This window comes from Opisthocomus hoazin, chromosome 6, assembly GCF_030867145.1.
Source record: "Opisthocomus hoazin isolate bOpiHoa1 chromosome 6, bOpiHoa1.hap1, whole genome shotgun sequence".
In the NCBI taxonomy this organism is placed as follows: Eukaryota; Metazoa; Chordata; class Aves; order Opisthocomiformes; family Opisthocomidae; genus Opisthocomus; species Opisthocomus hoazin.
In genome coordinates this window covers 26,654,149-26,672,339 of record NC_134419.1, presented here as the reverse complement: position 1 = coordinate 26,672,339, position 18,191 = coordinate 26,654,149, and the positions used below count along the sequence as shown (strand labels likewise).

Below are 18,191 nucleotides of genomic sequence, written 5' to 3'. Positions count from 1 at the left end.
AGCTTAGACTGATGTACTGATTTATTCAGGACTAGTTATTATGCATCCTACTAGCGAAACATTTCGAAAAGCAAAAAGGAAGCCAAAAGTCCTTCCCCATATATTTAAAATGCAACCTCAAAATACATTCCACTTCATTTTACACTATTGCTGTTTTTCCACACTGCCTGATACTGTGTAATTTCACATGCTTTATTGCCTTGGCAGTCTTTGCAAACAAGATCTTTTAAGCTCTAAAGTATAAGCATTAAATCCAGTTAAACATGAGTATTCCAGTATCATCTTTAAAAGAGCAGATGATAGAAAAGACTTGCTGCACACATTACTGATGATTTACCACATCTTTTCCATAGTGCAGCACTTACTGGCAAAGTGAAATTGCATCTGTGTAAGCCAGGACTCCATTTGCCCAGCACAAACTGTATCTCTTCTGAATAGAGATCTCTGCATCATGTTAACACTACATACTATGTAACTATATACTATAACACTGTATTTATATTACATATAAATGTAACATTTATAAAATGTTTTACACTCATGTTAACTTTGCGATGCCTGTGTTGTGCTACAGGACCTTAGTGTAAATGAAATTTTCTATTTTCAGAGTCCATATTTTAATCATGTTGTCATCAGGTTAGGAACAGTTTACAGCTGTGTATGAAATAACTAAATGATATTCAAATAAGCTTCTAGTATGTATTATGACTGAAACAAAACCAGCACACTGAGGCTTTGAAAGTGTCTATTGTTATGTACAAGCTATCTGGAAGACTCTGAGGAAGAATGAGAGATTGTAGGATGTTGAGGTATTTTTATGTATTGTTTCTTTGAAACAGATGATCTTACAAATTTATATGCTGTTTTCACAGCCGGAGTGGCTTTGGTCATTGCTGTGTTGATCAGTGCACCGCCTTTCTGAAATATACAAAACCTGTATTTTAATAACAGCTTAATGTAAGTCAAACCTTATGACAACAGCAAGGAAAAAATAAACAGTGTGCTATAAAAATACAACAATTTTCTTTTTAAATCGGTAAGAATAACCACAGCTGTGTTTCCTCCCCAACCTGCTGTCTGCAGCTACACAAGGGTTACAGTACATCATTATCATAGTTGACACATTTATCAATGCATTCTAACAGAATGATGTATTTTCATTCTTCATTCTGTGTTACCATTTCAAAATCAATCCAGAAGTTACGGTTATTTTTCATGTGTTCCTATCATATTTATTATGCAACTTAAAAATACTTTGACCTGACAGACAGAACTATCTCATCTAATCACACAAGAATTCTCTTAATCTAAAATAATATATTTTACTAATCCTGCAGAATAACAAGGTCTTCTGCTAGCCAAACTGCACAAATCCATATTAACGAAATTGCTATCTAGTAGAAGTGCTAAACTTCGTATCAAATTGTACTGTCACACCTAATTCACAGTTATGGAATGTAACATGATCCAGAAAGCAGGGAAATCCCTGACTATACAGACAGAAAAACATTGTGCGTTTTGGCATTTGTATTGTGTATGGAACTTCTTTTTTAAAAAAAACTTCAAGAAAAAAACTCATAAAATTATTGCAAATGCCACAGATATGTTATTTATTATAGAATCTACTTCTATTTTCCTTGCAAATGAACACACTTTTACCATTACATATATGTAAGGAAAATGACAAAGATTTAAAGAATAGGATGGCCAGTATAATTACTTAACTAAGTTTATACCTTCACTGTATGCATCCACTGCTGATAGGACCTTGAATTTCCTGAAATAAAAATATAAAATGAAACACAGTCAAACATACATTTTAAACGTTTCAACCCTGCTCACAATCTGCATTAAAAAAAACCCTTCCCTTAGAGGATTATTCATTAACTTCACTCTTCCCAGATAGACAAGGAATGTAGAGATAAGAATATGTATACACTAGGAAAAAAACCTAGGTATCTCTCATTTCATGTTTTCTATTTTCTTTGTAAAAGCATGTCTTTTCACCACACAGAGCTTTTAATTCCAATTGAGGCAGAAAAAGAAATTTAAACTACGATAAGGTAACATACTGCTAAAAAAAATCTAAAAAGAAAAACACTAACTCAAAGGAAAGAATAATATATAATGAACCACATTCAAGCATAATGATCCCACTGGGCAAACTTTCAAGCACAAAAATGACATGGACTGCAGATGGTACCATCCCAAGGAAAAATAACGAGAGAAAAGTCTACGGATTATGGCACTACTATATACTCCTGTGCAGGAAAAATCTTTTCATATTATTAACTTCTCTACCTCCTTTCACAAAGAAAAACCTCCAAAAGGCAAGTGCAGACTGTTGGCTTCTGTAGGACTGCTGAGGACTACCATGCCACTAAGCTGGCCATGAAGGACAGGGTTAAATTCTACCGAGCACTTGATGAAGAAATGAATTCTATTTTCCAAAGGTGCTTCAGCTGAACACCAAAGACTGGGTCCCTGATCCCTGAGAAAGTTTTAGAGTACCTCAGTCACTTGAATACGCCGGTACTGTGAGCTGTTACTGACCCCAGACAAGACACTGACGTTGACAACAATACTGAAGTTTCAAAAGGGTTTATCCGTTTTGAAAGGATCATACTGGTATATCCTTGATGTTACAGACTTTTAACAGTTCTTGAAACTCCTTAAGCTTTCCAATAATCAATTAACTAAGGCCTGAGTTGAATTATTGCATTGGCTAGTGGAAAGCCAAAAACATTCTCCTAGAGCCTGGCTGAGAACGAACTGGATCACTGCAAAAGGTATTCCCAAGTTTCTCAATGAGGTGAAAAAACTGAGCTGTTCATACTCATATCAGGCACTTTCACCCATTCCACTTCTTTACAAGCAATTGTGAGACAGCCAGACTCTCAGGAATGATGGCACAAGTGAAAGCAATGCTCGCTTAGAAAGGAGAGAACCTGATCATCATAAAGATCCCATCTCCAGTAAGAGCATCAAAGGACAAAACATAAAGTAAATACGACTCATTTTTTACTTCTTCAATCTGGCTCCCAGGAACTACCAGACAAGGTAACATGCAAATAACATGTAATAAGGTGAAATTTAACCACTGCTAGTGTATTAATAAAATCTCAATGAACCATAAGTACTTTCTCTAACATGACATTTCATAACTTTAAATTCTTATCAACAATATTAATATATCATCTGGACTGTGGTGTCCTTAACAATGACTTATTCTACATCTGAGCTTTCTCTGTCACAGCCTATGACTTAAGCAATGACTAGGGACAGTAAACGAGATCACAGAAAATTACCAAGAAGTTTAACTGCCTTCTAGTTGTGTAGAGGGACTTCAGGGAAGGCAATAAAGAAAACAGATAAACACTCATCTACAGAAAAGGCCACTTTAACACTGGATACCCTCAGCTGGAGTGGAACCTCCTGAAACTCTAGCATGAAAATGTTGACTTCTTAAAATACATTATTATTAAAGGAGATGTTCAAAGATTTTCACTATTTCAGTTTTTCTTGTACTACCACCACTGATATTAGACTAACTCAAAAAGATGACCGCTGTAGTAAAATATATGTGATTACAAATAACTTTAACGAATATATTCTACAAGAAATCCAAGTGCTACGCCAATCAATCACTATATTCTTGTATTGAAAGTTATATAAAACTCTTGAGAATTAATACTTCCCCAGAATAACACGTGTAACAGAAATTAAAATTTTAAGTATAAAGTGCAAAACATAATGAAGATGGTTGACAAATTTCTTTTCACATATAGTCACAGGGAAATAAGTTTCTATCACTTTACTTGGGGGGAGGGGATCATAATAAATAATGAAATCTAGATTTTATTATCCAGTTTCCAGTGTAATTTTCTGTGCTGGTTTAGCTATGCTAACAAATGTGGAAGAAGGCAAATTAAAAAAGAGATTACGTAAAGAAACACTTTCCATTTGATTCAGTAATTTTTAAATTATACTCTCTATAGCTAAGACTATGTTCACCTGTCCTTTTAACAGCTGTAGCTTACACAAACGTGCTGTGACTTTTCTGAAGGCTGGGTTTCACCTGGTTGTTTTTTTTTTTTTAAAAACCTTGGGCTTCCTGATAAAGTTGACGGGAGTTAACTCTGCAAAGAGATTATAGTTCTACCCCATTAGCGTCACAAAATGTCACCTTCAATTGCATACATATTGTTAGCCCTGCACTTCATAACGATAATGAGACAGCAGTTATGTAAATACTGAATATGTGCCCTAAGCAATTTGTCCACAGCCTGGCAATATACAGCTTGTCTGACTTGAAAAGTACGCACGCAGTGCCATCTAACCAAGAACTGCAAGCGAAGCTGAGCATTCCCTCCTGAGTAGAGCCAGGTGAGACATGGTTCACAGGCTGCCAGTGCGTAGCAAAGAAACAAGCTTTATCTAACTTCTATTGCAGTTTTATTACAGCCTCCTGACCCCCTAACTGCAGTCAGCAAACGAACTCTGAATACTGACATCACCTATTTGAATAATGGATGCTCAATGCCTAAAATCTGTTTACAGAGCAGCATAAGTTACCTAAAAAGGCAGAAAAGAAGTAAATCTCTGTATAACTAACCACACTCTAATCAAGACAAAACCCCACAAATTATGCACTAGATCATAGCAAAAGAAACAGAGGGCAGGAGAAGGCAGTGAAAAACTTGAACACAAGGATTTATGTACTCTGAGTATAAAAAAGGTATTTTGCAGAAGGCGAAGACGGCTCTGCACCACTGGATGATTTCTCCGTGGGGGTCAAACTCTCTCCTTTACATACGCCCATTTAAAGGTAGTCTTGCAAAGGAAGATCACCTAAAGCTTCCATACGCAGCTCGCTGTATTTGCTCAAATCACATAACCTTCATTTGCTGTGAAAGCTTCTACACTACTTTCAACATAGACCATAAGATAGCATTTGTGCTGTGTCATGCATATTTTGATCCAGTATTTCGATCGCACCTATGATACCTCAGCTAACAATAGAGACGTACCAAATGTTTAACAGGAAACCATTCCATAATCCTTTAATAATCAGGAATGGATTCAGCACGTGCTCTTCTATAAGGGTTAACTTTGTAAGCTAGCTAATGTGAAAAGCGTTACAACAATTGTCAGTGAACATAACTGAGGGAAACAACCTAAGGAATAATATTTTTATTTACAAAGAAGGTAAATTTCCACTGTCCCTTCTCAGGTGATATATAAAGGTTAAAAATTTTTCCCTCTTTTATAGAGTAACACATCTGCTAGAGAAAGCAAATTTCTCTAAAAATTTAGGAAATCACTCTGATCTCTGCACTGCAGAAATAAATAGACATGAAAAAAGTTACAAGTGTTTATGGAAAACATAACTATCTAGAAAAAGTTCAGCAGCACAAATTTCAAAATTATATTTAGAATACGATCTACACATAAGCTACCATATTATATAACCACGCAGTTATAAATGTAAATAATATAGTGATATTTCATCATATACTGAAATCTAAGTAGTATTTTACTGGATTAAACAAACATATCTTCATTTAGTATACTGATATAACTAGACACATAATACTATGTATCCCAGCAGTGTTAGGCTAACAACTTTACAGGAATCAATGGAAACAATGGAGCACTAACAAGATTAATAACTTCTAAAATTTACAGGACATCATGAGGACGACTTCATGTTGAACACCTCCGAAAGAAAAAGTGTCAAAGAGTACACTTAAATTAATTCTGTACCTCCACAAAAGCCTCCTGCTGTGATTTCTTCTTCAAAAACATCAGAGAATCCTCTTCCTGCATTTAATTTTGATAGCCGACCATCAATAAACTGAAGGGAAAAAAAAGTCACACTTTCTTAGGCCTTCTATTGCTTCACAGTGTCCTAGTCTTAAGTGTATACATTGTAACGGTATATGTATGTTCAAGACAACACATGGCTTAAGGATAATATACTGCTTTTAGATGGATTTTTCAAGAGTAGTTGCAACTATGAGCAGCAGAAACGTCAGAGTATTTTGTATAGACCAAGTAAGTTATCTATATTATGCAAAATCTACAAATTTTTGTTCAGAAATATTTTAAATGGTTTTCTTGCTTTTCTAATGGCATGAAAATACATTGTTTCCTCACTAAATGGTAACTTTGGATTTGTAATCCCTGATGTTCTGTTGCGAAATCATAAATTGACTTTGTATCATCAACAAAACAATGTAAACAAACCTCCCTATGGCATCCTTTTCTGGGTATGTATCAAGGGGTCCAAAGAAGAAATTTTTGTACAGAAAAAGTACCTTTAGAACAACTGGAAATGTTTCACCACAGCCAGCTCAAAGAAACAACAGGCTACGATGTCTACTTGAGATCTGTTACAAGCGTATGTGCTCTACCTGAAAAATGACCCTATAAGGACACTATGCGAGGGGAATTTGTAGCAGAACCATCAAACGGCGGGGGAAGGCTGTGCCTTGGCTGCAGCAGGTTGGGTTCGACTGGCAGCACGCAAGCTGATTCGAAGGATGTTTCATTTAACCAGAGAGGAATGTGCCAGAAAGTCCCAGCACAAAGGGAGGCATAATGCCAAGGCAGACCCCGAGGACCGGTCAGCCTCACCTCCATCCCGGGAAAGGTGATGGAGCAGCTTATCCTGGAGGCCATCATCAAGCAAGTGGAAGAAAAGAAGGTTATCAGGAGTAGTCAGCATGGATTCACCAAGGGGAAATCATGCCTGACCAATCTAATAGCTTTCTATGATGACATGACTGGCTGGGTAGATGAAGGGAGAGCCGTGGATGTTGTCTATCTAGACTTCAGCAAGGCTTTCGACACTGTCTCCCATGATATCCTCCTAGGGAAGCTCAGGGAGTGTGGGCTGGATGAGTGGTCGGTGAAGTGGATTAAGAACTGGCTGAATGGCAGAACTCAGAGGGTTGTCATCAGCGGCGCTGAGTCTAGCTGGAGAATGGTAACTAGTGGTGTCCCCCAGGGGTCAGTACTGGGCCCAGTCTTGTTTAACTTCTTCATCAACGACCTGGATGAAGAGTTAGAATGTAGCCTCAGCAAGTTTGCTGATGACACCAAACTGGGAGGTGTGGTAGACACACCAGAAGGCTGTGCTGCCATTCAGCGTGACCTGGATAGGCTGGAAAGCTGGGCAGAGAGGAACCTGATGAGGTTCAACAAAGGCAAATGCAGGGTCCTGCACCTGGGGAGGAACAACCTCATGCATCAGTACAGGCTTGGGGTGGACCTGCTGGAGAGCAGCTCTGTGGAGAGGGACCTGGGTGTCCTGGTGGACGACAGGTTAACCATGAGCCAGCAGTGTGCCCTGGCTGCCAAGAAAGCCAATGGGATCTTGGGATGCATTAGGAGGAGTGTGGCCAGCAGGTTGAGGGAGGTTCTCCTTCCCCTCTACTCTGCCCTAGTGAGGCCTCATCTGGAGTACTCTGTCCAGTTCTGGGCTCCCCACTTCAAGAAAGATGAAGAGCTACTGGAGAGAGTCCAGCGGAGGGCTACAAGGATGGTGAGGGGACTGGAACATCTCTCCTACGAGGAGAGGCTGAGGGAGCTGGGCTTGTTCGGCCTGAAGAAGAGAAGGCTGAGAGGGGACCTAATAAATGCTTATAAATATCTGAAGGGTGGGTGTCAGGAGGATGGGGCCAAGCTCATTTCAGTGGTGCCCAGTGTCAGGACAAGGGGCAATGGGCACAAACTGAAGCATAGGAAGTTCCGTCTGAACATGAGGAAGAACTTCTTCCCTCTGAGGGTGACGGAGCACTGGAACAGGCTGCCCAGGGAGGTTGTGGAGTCTCCTTCTCTGGAGATACTCAAGACCTGCCTGGACAAGCTGCCTGCTGTAGGTGACCCTGCTTCAGCAGGAGGGTTGGACCAGACGACCCACAGAGGTCCCTTCCAACCCCTACCATTCTGTGATTCTGTGACCCTCTCCACCTGACTGGGCACAGTTCAGGGTTGATACCACTGTATTTTTAAGTGCTAACACATTTGCTCTTTCTGTTTTTTTTAACCATGAACGCTTACTTAGGTGCATGTTGCAACAGCCATCCTCATGCAGAGGTTACAGCTACATGAGCACGTGGATTTGCATCTACACATAAGTGTACATACAAAGACTGGAACGATCCAAATACGTCAGAAAGTCAAAATAAGATAATTAACGATTAAATCTCTCAGAAGGAATGAATACATTCTTTTCAAGAATTACTGGGCTGCAAAGAAGTATGAGCACATTCTTAAAGGTTCAAAATTCCTTCAAGCAGCAACCTCTCCCGTTTTGTTCTGAAAAGGCAAACTCCAGTCTGAGAGAAAAAAAAAGTGAGAAAGCGTTTTTCCAATTATGCACACTTCATTCTCTAGCAAGAATTATGAGTTTTTCACTGGTACTAAAGAGCGCACAGGAACTAACGAAAGTTGGTTCTTTGGCTATACCATATTTTACCACAGTTTATCCAAACCGTGCCAGTGACAATCTGATGCTTGCCAATGAACAAACTAGTGACACAAAACAAATTACTTTTTTAGAGTACAAAAGTTCCAGGAGCAAGCATAAGGCAAGCATACAGATAACCATTTCTTTCTCTTTCTTGTCTAAATTCCTTCTTATTTTTTCCATTTTAGTCCAAGTTGGGTTTTTTCCAAAAACGTTGGTTCATGGTCAGACCACTACGGGATCACTGGATTATTTCACAGTAAGAAAAAGAGATAACAGCATCTTTAGCTACTGCTGTGGAGGAAAAAAAAAACCACAAAACCCAACCTCCCCCTCCCATCCCCAGCCTTTGAACTGTAAGACATTATCTCTTTGGGGAAGGTTATGAATTCTTTCCATACTATAAACTAATGTAAGATTTATGGACATACTCATCATTTGGTAAAATTCTATCAACAGAAGGCTGACACACTGACTGAATTTCAGTGTTTAGAGGATCACCCCAAATGAGTATTTAATGTAAATACTGACAAACAGAACTGTTAGCAAAAAGATATTGGAGACATTATTTAAAGGAAATGATAAGTGGTAGCAGCGGTAGAAGTAGTTAGTACTTTTGAGTAATTTACTGTTAATGGTTGCACTTAAATTGCCACATGCAAAGACTAGCATGTGGAATTACACACACACTTCACGATTTCTGCCCCTATTTTTCAAACCCATACTCTCCCTAAAAATCTAGGCCTACTATTTCAAGAAATGCATTCACTTTGAGATCCAGAGCGCCCTTGGCTGACTACCGCTTTCAGTGGAAAACTAGTAACTCCAGTGCTACTTTTGGACTTCAAGCTGACTAAAGACAGAACTACTATAGTCCTTAAATAATTTTGAATTCTAAAAACAAAATATAGACCATGTCCACTTCAGAACATCTTGTTGCACAGGTTATAAAGGGTGGGAGAGGAGGGGTGACAGTTGGGAGATAAACCCAATGATTTATTTAGGCAGGAGTAAAAATTCCAAGTCTATTCACCCATTATTAAAAACAAAAAGTTGGCAGAAGCAAGCAAAACATCATAAATGTGATTTCCACACAATAACAGCTCAATAGCTTGCAAGAAGAGAGCTGAACTCATAAAGCTTGTAAATGAAATTTGAAATTTTCAAAGACTCATGATTCTTCAAATCCTAATCCTGCATTCATTATTTATTTTTCTAGTTAGCACTTTCTACCATTTTAGGAACAAATCCCAATAAACACTGTGGATTATATTACTCATACAATTACGTTATTTAACAAGATCGTTTAGCATTAGGCTTCATGCTAGTTCTAAGAATGAATTAATATTATCCCTGGACATTCGTCAGAACTATGTGACGTGAGATGCAACTATTAGTTGCTTATGTTTGATGCTTGAAATAAAGATTAGGGTAACATGGAAAGTAGCTAATTAAAGGGGAGCCTTTCTAAGGCTCAGAAAAAGCTAACAAAGAGATAGCGTACATAATACAGATATCAAAGATGTGGAAAAAAACCAGTGAGAATATAAGTAACACAAATATACAGTCTAAGAGAATAAATAATTAATCTGAAAAAAACTATCCTATATAGAAAATTTAATCAGGAAATAAGAATATTTAATCTATAAATAATAGTCATTTTCTATTTAAGAATTTTTTTTAATATGACTAAATATCTTAATAGTTTAAAAATAATGATAAACAGAGTTTTTAAAATTAAATCTATTCAGGGCAGAAGACCGTTTTGGAAAACTAAAGCCAGCTAACTGAAATTCACACGTCCCTACAGTTGTAATCCATATTAGGGTATTTATCATAAATTACTTCTATGAATTCCTGGAAAATGTATGTTTTTCATAAACAGTTTGGTGTATTTTGTTTCAGAGCAATATAAAGAGTCCTTTCAACTTCCAAAAATGTGAAGTCAGCAACATGATGTAAAAGACATCTGCATAATTTAGAAGTCTGAGAGAATGGTTTGAGGCTAAAAGATAATCTAGGCATAGTTCCCCCTGAAAATATCCTGGCTCAATTTTCCGTAAAGACTATGATACCGAATAAGGAACGAACATACAAGTGTTACGGAAAATGAGACACAGAAATTGACATTATAATACCTGAGGAATAAAACTTGAGTCAAAAAACCCTTAGATTCACCTCTGTTACATGATTCTAAGGAAACCAGCAGATAAATCTGGAAGTAAAAAAATTTTTATGAGTCTATCAAGGTGAAGGAACCGCAGTCGAAGTGAAGAGTACATGACTTAAAAAACAAAGGCTGTGATACTTGCTGTTCTGTCCATTTGCCCTTAACAATTTGATGAGGCTTACAAATAGATTTTGGGATGAAAAATAGTAAATGACTAAATGGAAAGATGTAACATACGAGTTATCAAAACACTGGTTCTCACAGATTCTTTGACAATTTCCTAGATAAAGGAAATGCAATTTATCTATACGACAAAAAAGCCTCTTGCACGTGGTTCCAAATACTAGTTTAGATTAAATAAAAGCAGAGTTCCTGAACAATGCATCTGAAATTGGTTGAATTGGTTGGATGAGGACTGGCCCAAAAAGGAGATAACAGTTTGTAACGAAAGGAAAAATATCAGGCTGGAAGCATCACCGGTCATGGTATTTAAGGGCAAGTGTTGCGACTGATACTATGTACAAGTTAGTTAATGATTTTGGTACAAAAGACTGGCATGTGCTAGTACATTTGGGGATATCATGAATAGAAAGCACAAAGTGTAATACAAAGTAAAAACAGATGCTGTAGAAGATGAAAATAATCTGAATGGGAGTAACACAAAGAATTAACCCCACAATCTGTTCTGACAGTGATTTCCTGGTACTTTGGTGAAAAGATACTACAACTTCCAAAATTAAGAGCATGGTTAAATTAGAGGAATTAACATGTGTCAAAGTAGGATAGAGGGGGAGAAAATTAAAAACCTACAGAGAAGAAAGGAGAGGAAGGATTTCATGAAATGGTGTAAATAAAGCTTACTTGTTAGTTCTGGCAAAAAGGGTGCCTTTAAAAGCACCTATTTTCTGCTTGAAAGATTTTCCAGAACAGAATAAAATACAGTTTAGTCTTTTTGAACATGAACAACTTTGAAAACAGCTCATTTGTCAGTGGGAAAAACTGGAGAAGATGCAGCTGGGCCGAAAAAGTAGAAGTAACCTTCGCAACATAAACTAGAGGAATTAAAAAATCCTCCTCCTACTATTAAACCACACACATCATCAAAATTGTTACAATTTCCTAACCCTCTAAAATATATTATTTCCTTTAGTTGAAATAAAATTACAACAAGCTATAAACAAATTGTAAACTGATTCTGTTTAATTGAACACATATTAAAATGTAATGGGCAAGTACAGAGCCACACTCACAAGCCCATTCACTTCAGTGGAGTTAAACCTCTTTCTTACAGCTGATGATCTTGCGTTATGTGACAGCAATTTAGAAACCTTGCTTTTAGGCAGCTTTCTACTAAGAAAGTTTCATGCTAGCTTATCACACTGGGATATGCAAAATGTACAGAACACTGTTTACTCCATTACTTCTTTCCACTTCAATCATGTGCCGGATACTTCAAAAGGTTTCAGATTTCTTCTTTACCATTTTATATTTTAATTTACATTTTGTTATTGTATTAAAACAAAACACAGTAAAGGAGCCCAATTCTATGATCAGTATTTCCTTAACTTTCATACAATTAGGAGAAACATAATTTCACAGGACTTCTACACACAATCATCCTTGCATAAATCTTTACTTTAGACACTAGCTTCTAATTAACACCAAATGCTTCTTAAAAATTAGAAGATTCTACATATAATGAATTTCCCTTATCTATCACAGTAGTATATCTTCAAAGAAGTCCAACAGATTATTTAAACATGAACTCCCATGCCTCAATCATTCCAGATATTTGCAGGCAAACATATACTTCTACGAGTCTTATGATTTCATTCAGATTTTCCTTGATTTTCCTCAAAATTTAGTAGTAAATTCCTTAATACCCTTTTGATGCAATGGGGTCATGTGATGAAAAGGGAGAAAAAAGGAGTTATAGAACAAAATCAAAGAAAAAAATCATTTCAAAGACTGTAATAAAACCATTACTGAGCTGTGCCAGACATTCAACAATTTGTTCTCTATTAGTTCAAAATCTGCATTAACAGATCAGCTAGAATATTCTTCCGGCCAGCCCTATGGCTCAGGTTTGTAGCATTCTCTGTGTGCATACTTCAAAAAGCCCAGCAAGCAAAACTGCAATTACACTATGAATCGAGTTTTTAAATAAAATGCCACTGAAGTCCAATTTAAGTAAGCACTATGTTGTTTAGATTCTTTGGTTATGAGCCAAGAGAGCTGAAAATGAAATCCAACCATCAGGCTGGGAGATCCATGACTTTTCTTGTTTCGATGAGCTGCTGACTGGCTCTGAAGAGATGTTGCATGGCTCTGCACCCTGGGGTTGTTTTTCTGTTGAGTTCCCCCCGTCCCATCCCCCCCCCCTTTTTTTAATTATAACTGAAGATTTAAAAATAGAACAAAACTGGGATGACTGCTACTACACGAAGTACTTGTACTTACATGTTATCGCAGAGTTTCATAATATGACAGAAAGGAAAATGTATTTATATGGAAAGGTTTTAACAGAAAGTCATTAAACCTGGGCCATTTACCCTCTCCTACCTGTTTAAATAGTTGAAGATTAACAGCAGTTTCCAGGAACTGCTTAGTAGTACTGGAACGATGCTTCACAAAACTATTCTCACAGAAAGTTACAGGCTCTCCCTAAAAAATTTAAACAGAAGTTAGATGGTAACTATAATATAAAAATATGCCAATTTATTTCAAATTCTCCATTACAAATGTATTTTTTAATAGTCAATACGCCCAAGTATTTCCTTTCAAGTAATCTTGATAAACATTGAACCAAATAAACAGACATAAACAACAAAAAAAGCCCCAAATCTTCACAGAACATTTAAATAGTTCTCAAAATACATGTTGCAATTGAACCTATGGTTTATGAAGTCAGTCTACAAAATACGCATTGCATGGAAAAGCTGAAGTGGTTTACATTTGGTTCATGCTACCTTTATAGCACTCTTCATTAAAAAATTCAAGGAAGCGGTGGAAATTTTGAGGAAGAACAGGTCCACTGTTTCAAATAATTTAACATGCACTCTTGTTCAGGATTACTCTGATTCCCCGGCATGCTAAACCCGCAATACTAGTAAACTAAAACTCTAATTCAGTCGAAAACAATATATCTGCACCAAGTTATTTTTATAATTATTCTACCAGAACATGAGAAGATGGATAAATCTACTGCTGATTGAACAGGTAATTACTGAAATACACATCTACTTTATTTTTACACAAAACAGAAGCTACAGACTTTTTGGAACATTGCTATGGAGAAAGTCTGAACAGATGAGATTAATATTTAGTACAATAAAATGTATTTCCCCAACACGGAAAAAATGCATAGCCTGTAGTTGCCAAAAACCCTGCAGCAGAACACTTTGATGATGAAGGAAGATAAACAAGTATTCATTGAAAATGAAGTGTTTGTTGAAAAAAATGTTACTGAAAACAGCATTCATTTAAAAACAAAAGACACTAACAAGCTTATTTATAAACAATCAAATTGACTCCTATGTTATTCCCTGATTTCATTTCAAATTTGCTATCTTCAGTATGCAGAGATCACTGGATATTTCTGATGAGCATTCTCTCCAATACTGTTATTCCTGTCAATACTTTGTGATAAATACTTGAAGCTGCTTGGCGTAACTAGACCAACACTAGGTACCTTACAAAGTCTGCGCAGTGATCAAGGTATGTGAACTGATTTCACCATAAAGCCAGAAGGCCCCTCACCCCAGTATACAAAACCAAAATGATTACCAGGTTAGAAACAATTACCAAAGGTCTCAAAGACAGGAAATTCGGAGTCAAACAAAACGCCACATCTAAATCTACCATAGACTATTTTACTACCCAAAAGCTACTTATACAGTGCAGTCCCACAACAGAATAAAAGACACCTCATGCATTCAAAAGAAAAAAGATCAAGGACAGCTGCTACACTGGTATTCACAACAGCTCCAACTGCTAGCCACTTTAAAGACAAATTTATTCATGCCTGTGATCACCACAGCTTTCTGCTCCTAACCCTGTTTAACCACCTACGCTTCACGCATTTTCCTATCATTCTGGCTGACTGCGCAGCTATCTGCTTCCAGAGTACCACAAAGCGTTTCCTGGATGTGACCTAGGTGAGTTTGGTGGGACAGCTCTAAATCATTTTCAACCGCTCTTGACACCTTGCACTTTCTTTTTAAATGGTTCGAGTATGAACCAAGGAAATGCTGCAGTATAAACACTGTGATATGATTTTAAAATCCTTTTCTCATACTATCAAAAGCTTCCCTATTTAAGTGTCTCTTTTAAGAGGTCCAATCCTACTAAGCAAAGCACTTAAGCGCATGTTTAACTTGTTTTTAAATTTTACATCGTTACTACATTAGGGAACCTCTGATTTTTTAAAAGAAATCTCACTGGAAGAGCTCAAAGCAATACATTTACCTAATGCAATCCTTCCCCTTTCACAGGGCAGCTGGAATGCTGTGGCATGCACACACATCTCAGTACAATATGTAGCACTGTGCCAATCAAGCCTCCAGGAGAAGCACCCAAGGTACCCACTTACCCCGAGCTAACCGGTGAACACTGTACACATGCAGGACGTGCTGGATCTGCCAAAGAGCTTGAAATGTTTGCGGTACTTTAAATAGCATTGCCTTCCTGACCCACTTTGCATTAGCGATTCTTGAGCTCCTAAAGACTCTTGTCTTCGGAAGATGACCCCAAGCTACTTTGCAAATTCAAAGTGCATCAAAACAAATGGAATAGCCTCCAGTGAGACATGGTGGTACAAGACATAGTCTTCCTGAGGGCAGACTCTCTTCTCAGTTCTGTCATTCTACCAAAAAATTTCAAGGCAGCAAATTATAACAACCCCTTACTTACATATACACATTTTGTTGTTGTTACACAAAGACATGATTTCTGGAAATACAGAGGCTTTGTGGTTGAGCAGAACTGCCTAGATGATGGCTCATGACATACTACGAAACACTAAATTTAGGACCAAAGAGAGAAAATAGTATTTTTAAAATATTCTATTTAGAAAAATAAAACCTAAGCTATGCCTCCACTGCCACTTTCCCAATTGTCTTGGGAAAGATGAAAGAGAAACAGGAGAGGTTATCTCCCAGCAGAAACGAGGCATGCTTGCTCTCCCTTCTCCATCAGCCTGGGAAGTGAGCACAGTTAAGATAGTTTTACGAGATGGCACTCCTCCCGCCCGAGCCATGTAAGAGAACGCCAGGAAATGGTAGTTCAACACACATTTTTAGTGCATGGCTGTAATAGCTTCCCAAATACTCTCCTTTAGTCACTGGATGCTTTAGACACTTAGTAAGCACTCATGCATTGGTGCATCTGTTCCCTTATCAGGACAGTTCAGAGACAGAATAACCAAAGTTACTCCTTAGCTGAAAATATATTTAGAACTATAAAGGGTTCACATCCAAAAGTCATCTATGTTATCTGAATCTACTTATGGCAAGGTTGCTTTAAAAATATTTGTAGGTTTAAAGCTTCTAACTGTTCAGCACATGAAAATGAGAAAATCAGCTGAAACCTGTAGAAATTCTACACTGAAGTTTTCTCACGGTATCTGCTGTAACTTCACTGAAATCAGGCTCTGAATAACAAAATTGTTTTCCAAATAAAACTTTTACAAATCTTCAAGATTATTACTGTGAACACGAAGCCTTCTGAAGTGCTATTTAAAAAATAAGTTATTGAATCAATGTAAACAAAAATAGCTCTAGAAGTTTTTGTACATAAAGCTTTTAACAGTCTCATTTCTGCACACACAACTGGGTACCTTTAGAAACTGAGTTTTGGAGGCACGCTTCACTGATGTTTAACCAGTAGACCATCAAATGGCCCCTGTCGTATTGATCTACAACGTACTTTTAAAACAAGTTCGATCAAAACCCAGTGGGGACCCTATGCTGAAAAGTAGACAGCTAATACTCAGACCAAACAATCTCTGCCCAGACAAGATATCCGTCCTTTTAACAACAGTTGCTATAGAATTTTCTTCCCCTTTCATAGCTTGCCACACACAGCAGGAATTTCTTACTCTAAGCTACATTCACATTTTAAGCAAGCTATTTATACAAACCTCAATGGAACATAGAAACAGTGAGCTAAAACAGCATGATCATTTTAAAAAGAAAAACAATCTAGATTAAAAGGTATGTTTGTGCTTTCTAAACCTAGTGATATTTAACCTGAACAAGAAGTCCAAACATTTTAATTCTTTGTTTCAGAAAACATTCATATCACTCTAGCATGAGATGACTCATACCAACTATTTGTACTATTGCTGTAATTAATACTGTTTCATATGGTAGCTCTCACTTATTACATGAAGAGTATAAGGCAGCTAGGTATGGCCATAGCTTCTATGGTTTTGTATAATCTGTTTTAAAAAAAAAAAAATTTAAACACCATTTCGGTTTTGATATTAAAATTCCTCTGTTTAAAATCATGGAAGCTGAAATTTCATCTGCTGTCATTCAGAGTTAAAGGCCAGGGGATAACCGAGTATGACATATAATTCTGCTCAGAAAGGTGCCATTTAAAATTACAAACCAGTTTGTGCAAAAGTTGAAAATTTCCTGCAATGTACCCAAAAAAAGACTCAGATATGCTGATATCGCTTATAGCACAACTAAACCCTACAACAACTCCTGTTAGTATAATATCTATATTCAATAAAGGACTACTACAGTTCGTAAGACAAATTAAACAATAATTTTCAACACGTAAAATAAAATTCTTATGGAAGTCACAATAAATAGTCATAACAGATATTGCTCAGGGTGATTCTGGATATAAACACAAACTGTGTTCTGGCATTTCATCACTCTGCCTCTTTTTGTGTACTCTGCTGTACTTCTCATCCCTAACTCTTGGGGAAAAGGCAAACCAGTCAATGCCCATTTCAAGAGATACCTGTCCTGAAAAAGCTTCATTTTGATACTCAATTGTAAGCAATTGTTACTTATGCATTCTCAAGTAATTCAGGTGTATTCTGAATCTTAAAATACCTCTTTTTTTCCTAACATAACATTTCATTGGATTATTTTGATTTATTGCATATTGAATACAATACCTGCATCTGTTGGAGAGCCAGTGCCACTACTTAAAATAGTGTCAATATTGGCCCAAAGCGCTCCAGTTAGCATTCAGTTAAAGTGAGTTCTGACAGGTTGTGCCATCTTCAAGCTGAAAGTTATCTCTGCACCCATGGTGTACTGATGAGACCACGAACTCCTGCTGCTGAGCATTCCAGAGCAAGCCATTAGCCTTTGCTCTTCATTTCTTTATTTCTGATGAGTGATGTTACAACGATCATAACTTAAAGCTATCCTGGGTTTACTTCTTTTGTTTTAACATCGTGAGCTCTTTCCTGAAAGGGGTGATTTTGTTTGTCGACAACTTCTTTTAGTTAATTCTTGAATAAAAGCCAAATTTTTCAAAGGCAGAAAATAAGTTACTGTTGCTTATATTCCATAATCTCTT

General features: G+C 37.1%; 1 protein-coding gene across 4 annotated transcripts in view; it reads right to left on the bottom strand.

Annotated features, from left to right (window-relative positions):
• The window catches only part of DENND1B (DENN domain containing 1B), a 168,426-nt gene that overhangs the window by 25,990 nt on the left and 124,245 nt on the right, over window positions 1-18,191 (bottom strand). For all 4 annotated transcript variants that reach the window (XM_075422316.1, XM_075422317.1, XM_075422318.1 and 1 more), the window contains 4 exons: window positions 13,209-13,310; window positions 5,767-5,857; window positions 1,737-1,777; window positions 850-918 (listed from right to left, as the gene is read on the bottom strand). In XM_075422316.1, the coding sequence (XP_075278431.1) occupies window positions 850-918; window positions 1,737-1,777; window positions 5,767-5,857; window positions 13,209-13,310 (303 nt within the window). The remainder of the gene's footprint in view (window positions 1-849; window positions 919-1,736; window positions 1,778-5,766; window positions 5,858-13,208; window positions 13,311-18,191) is intronic.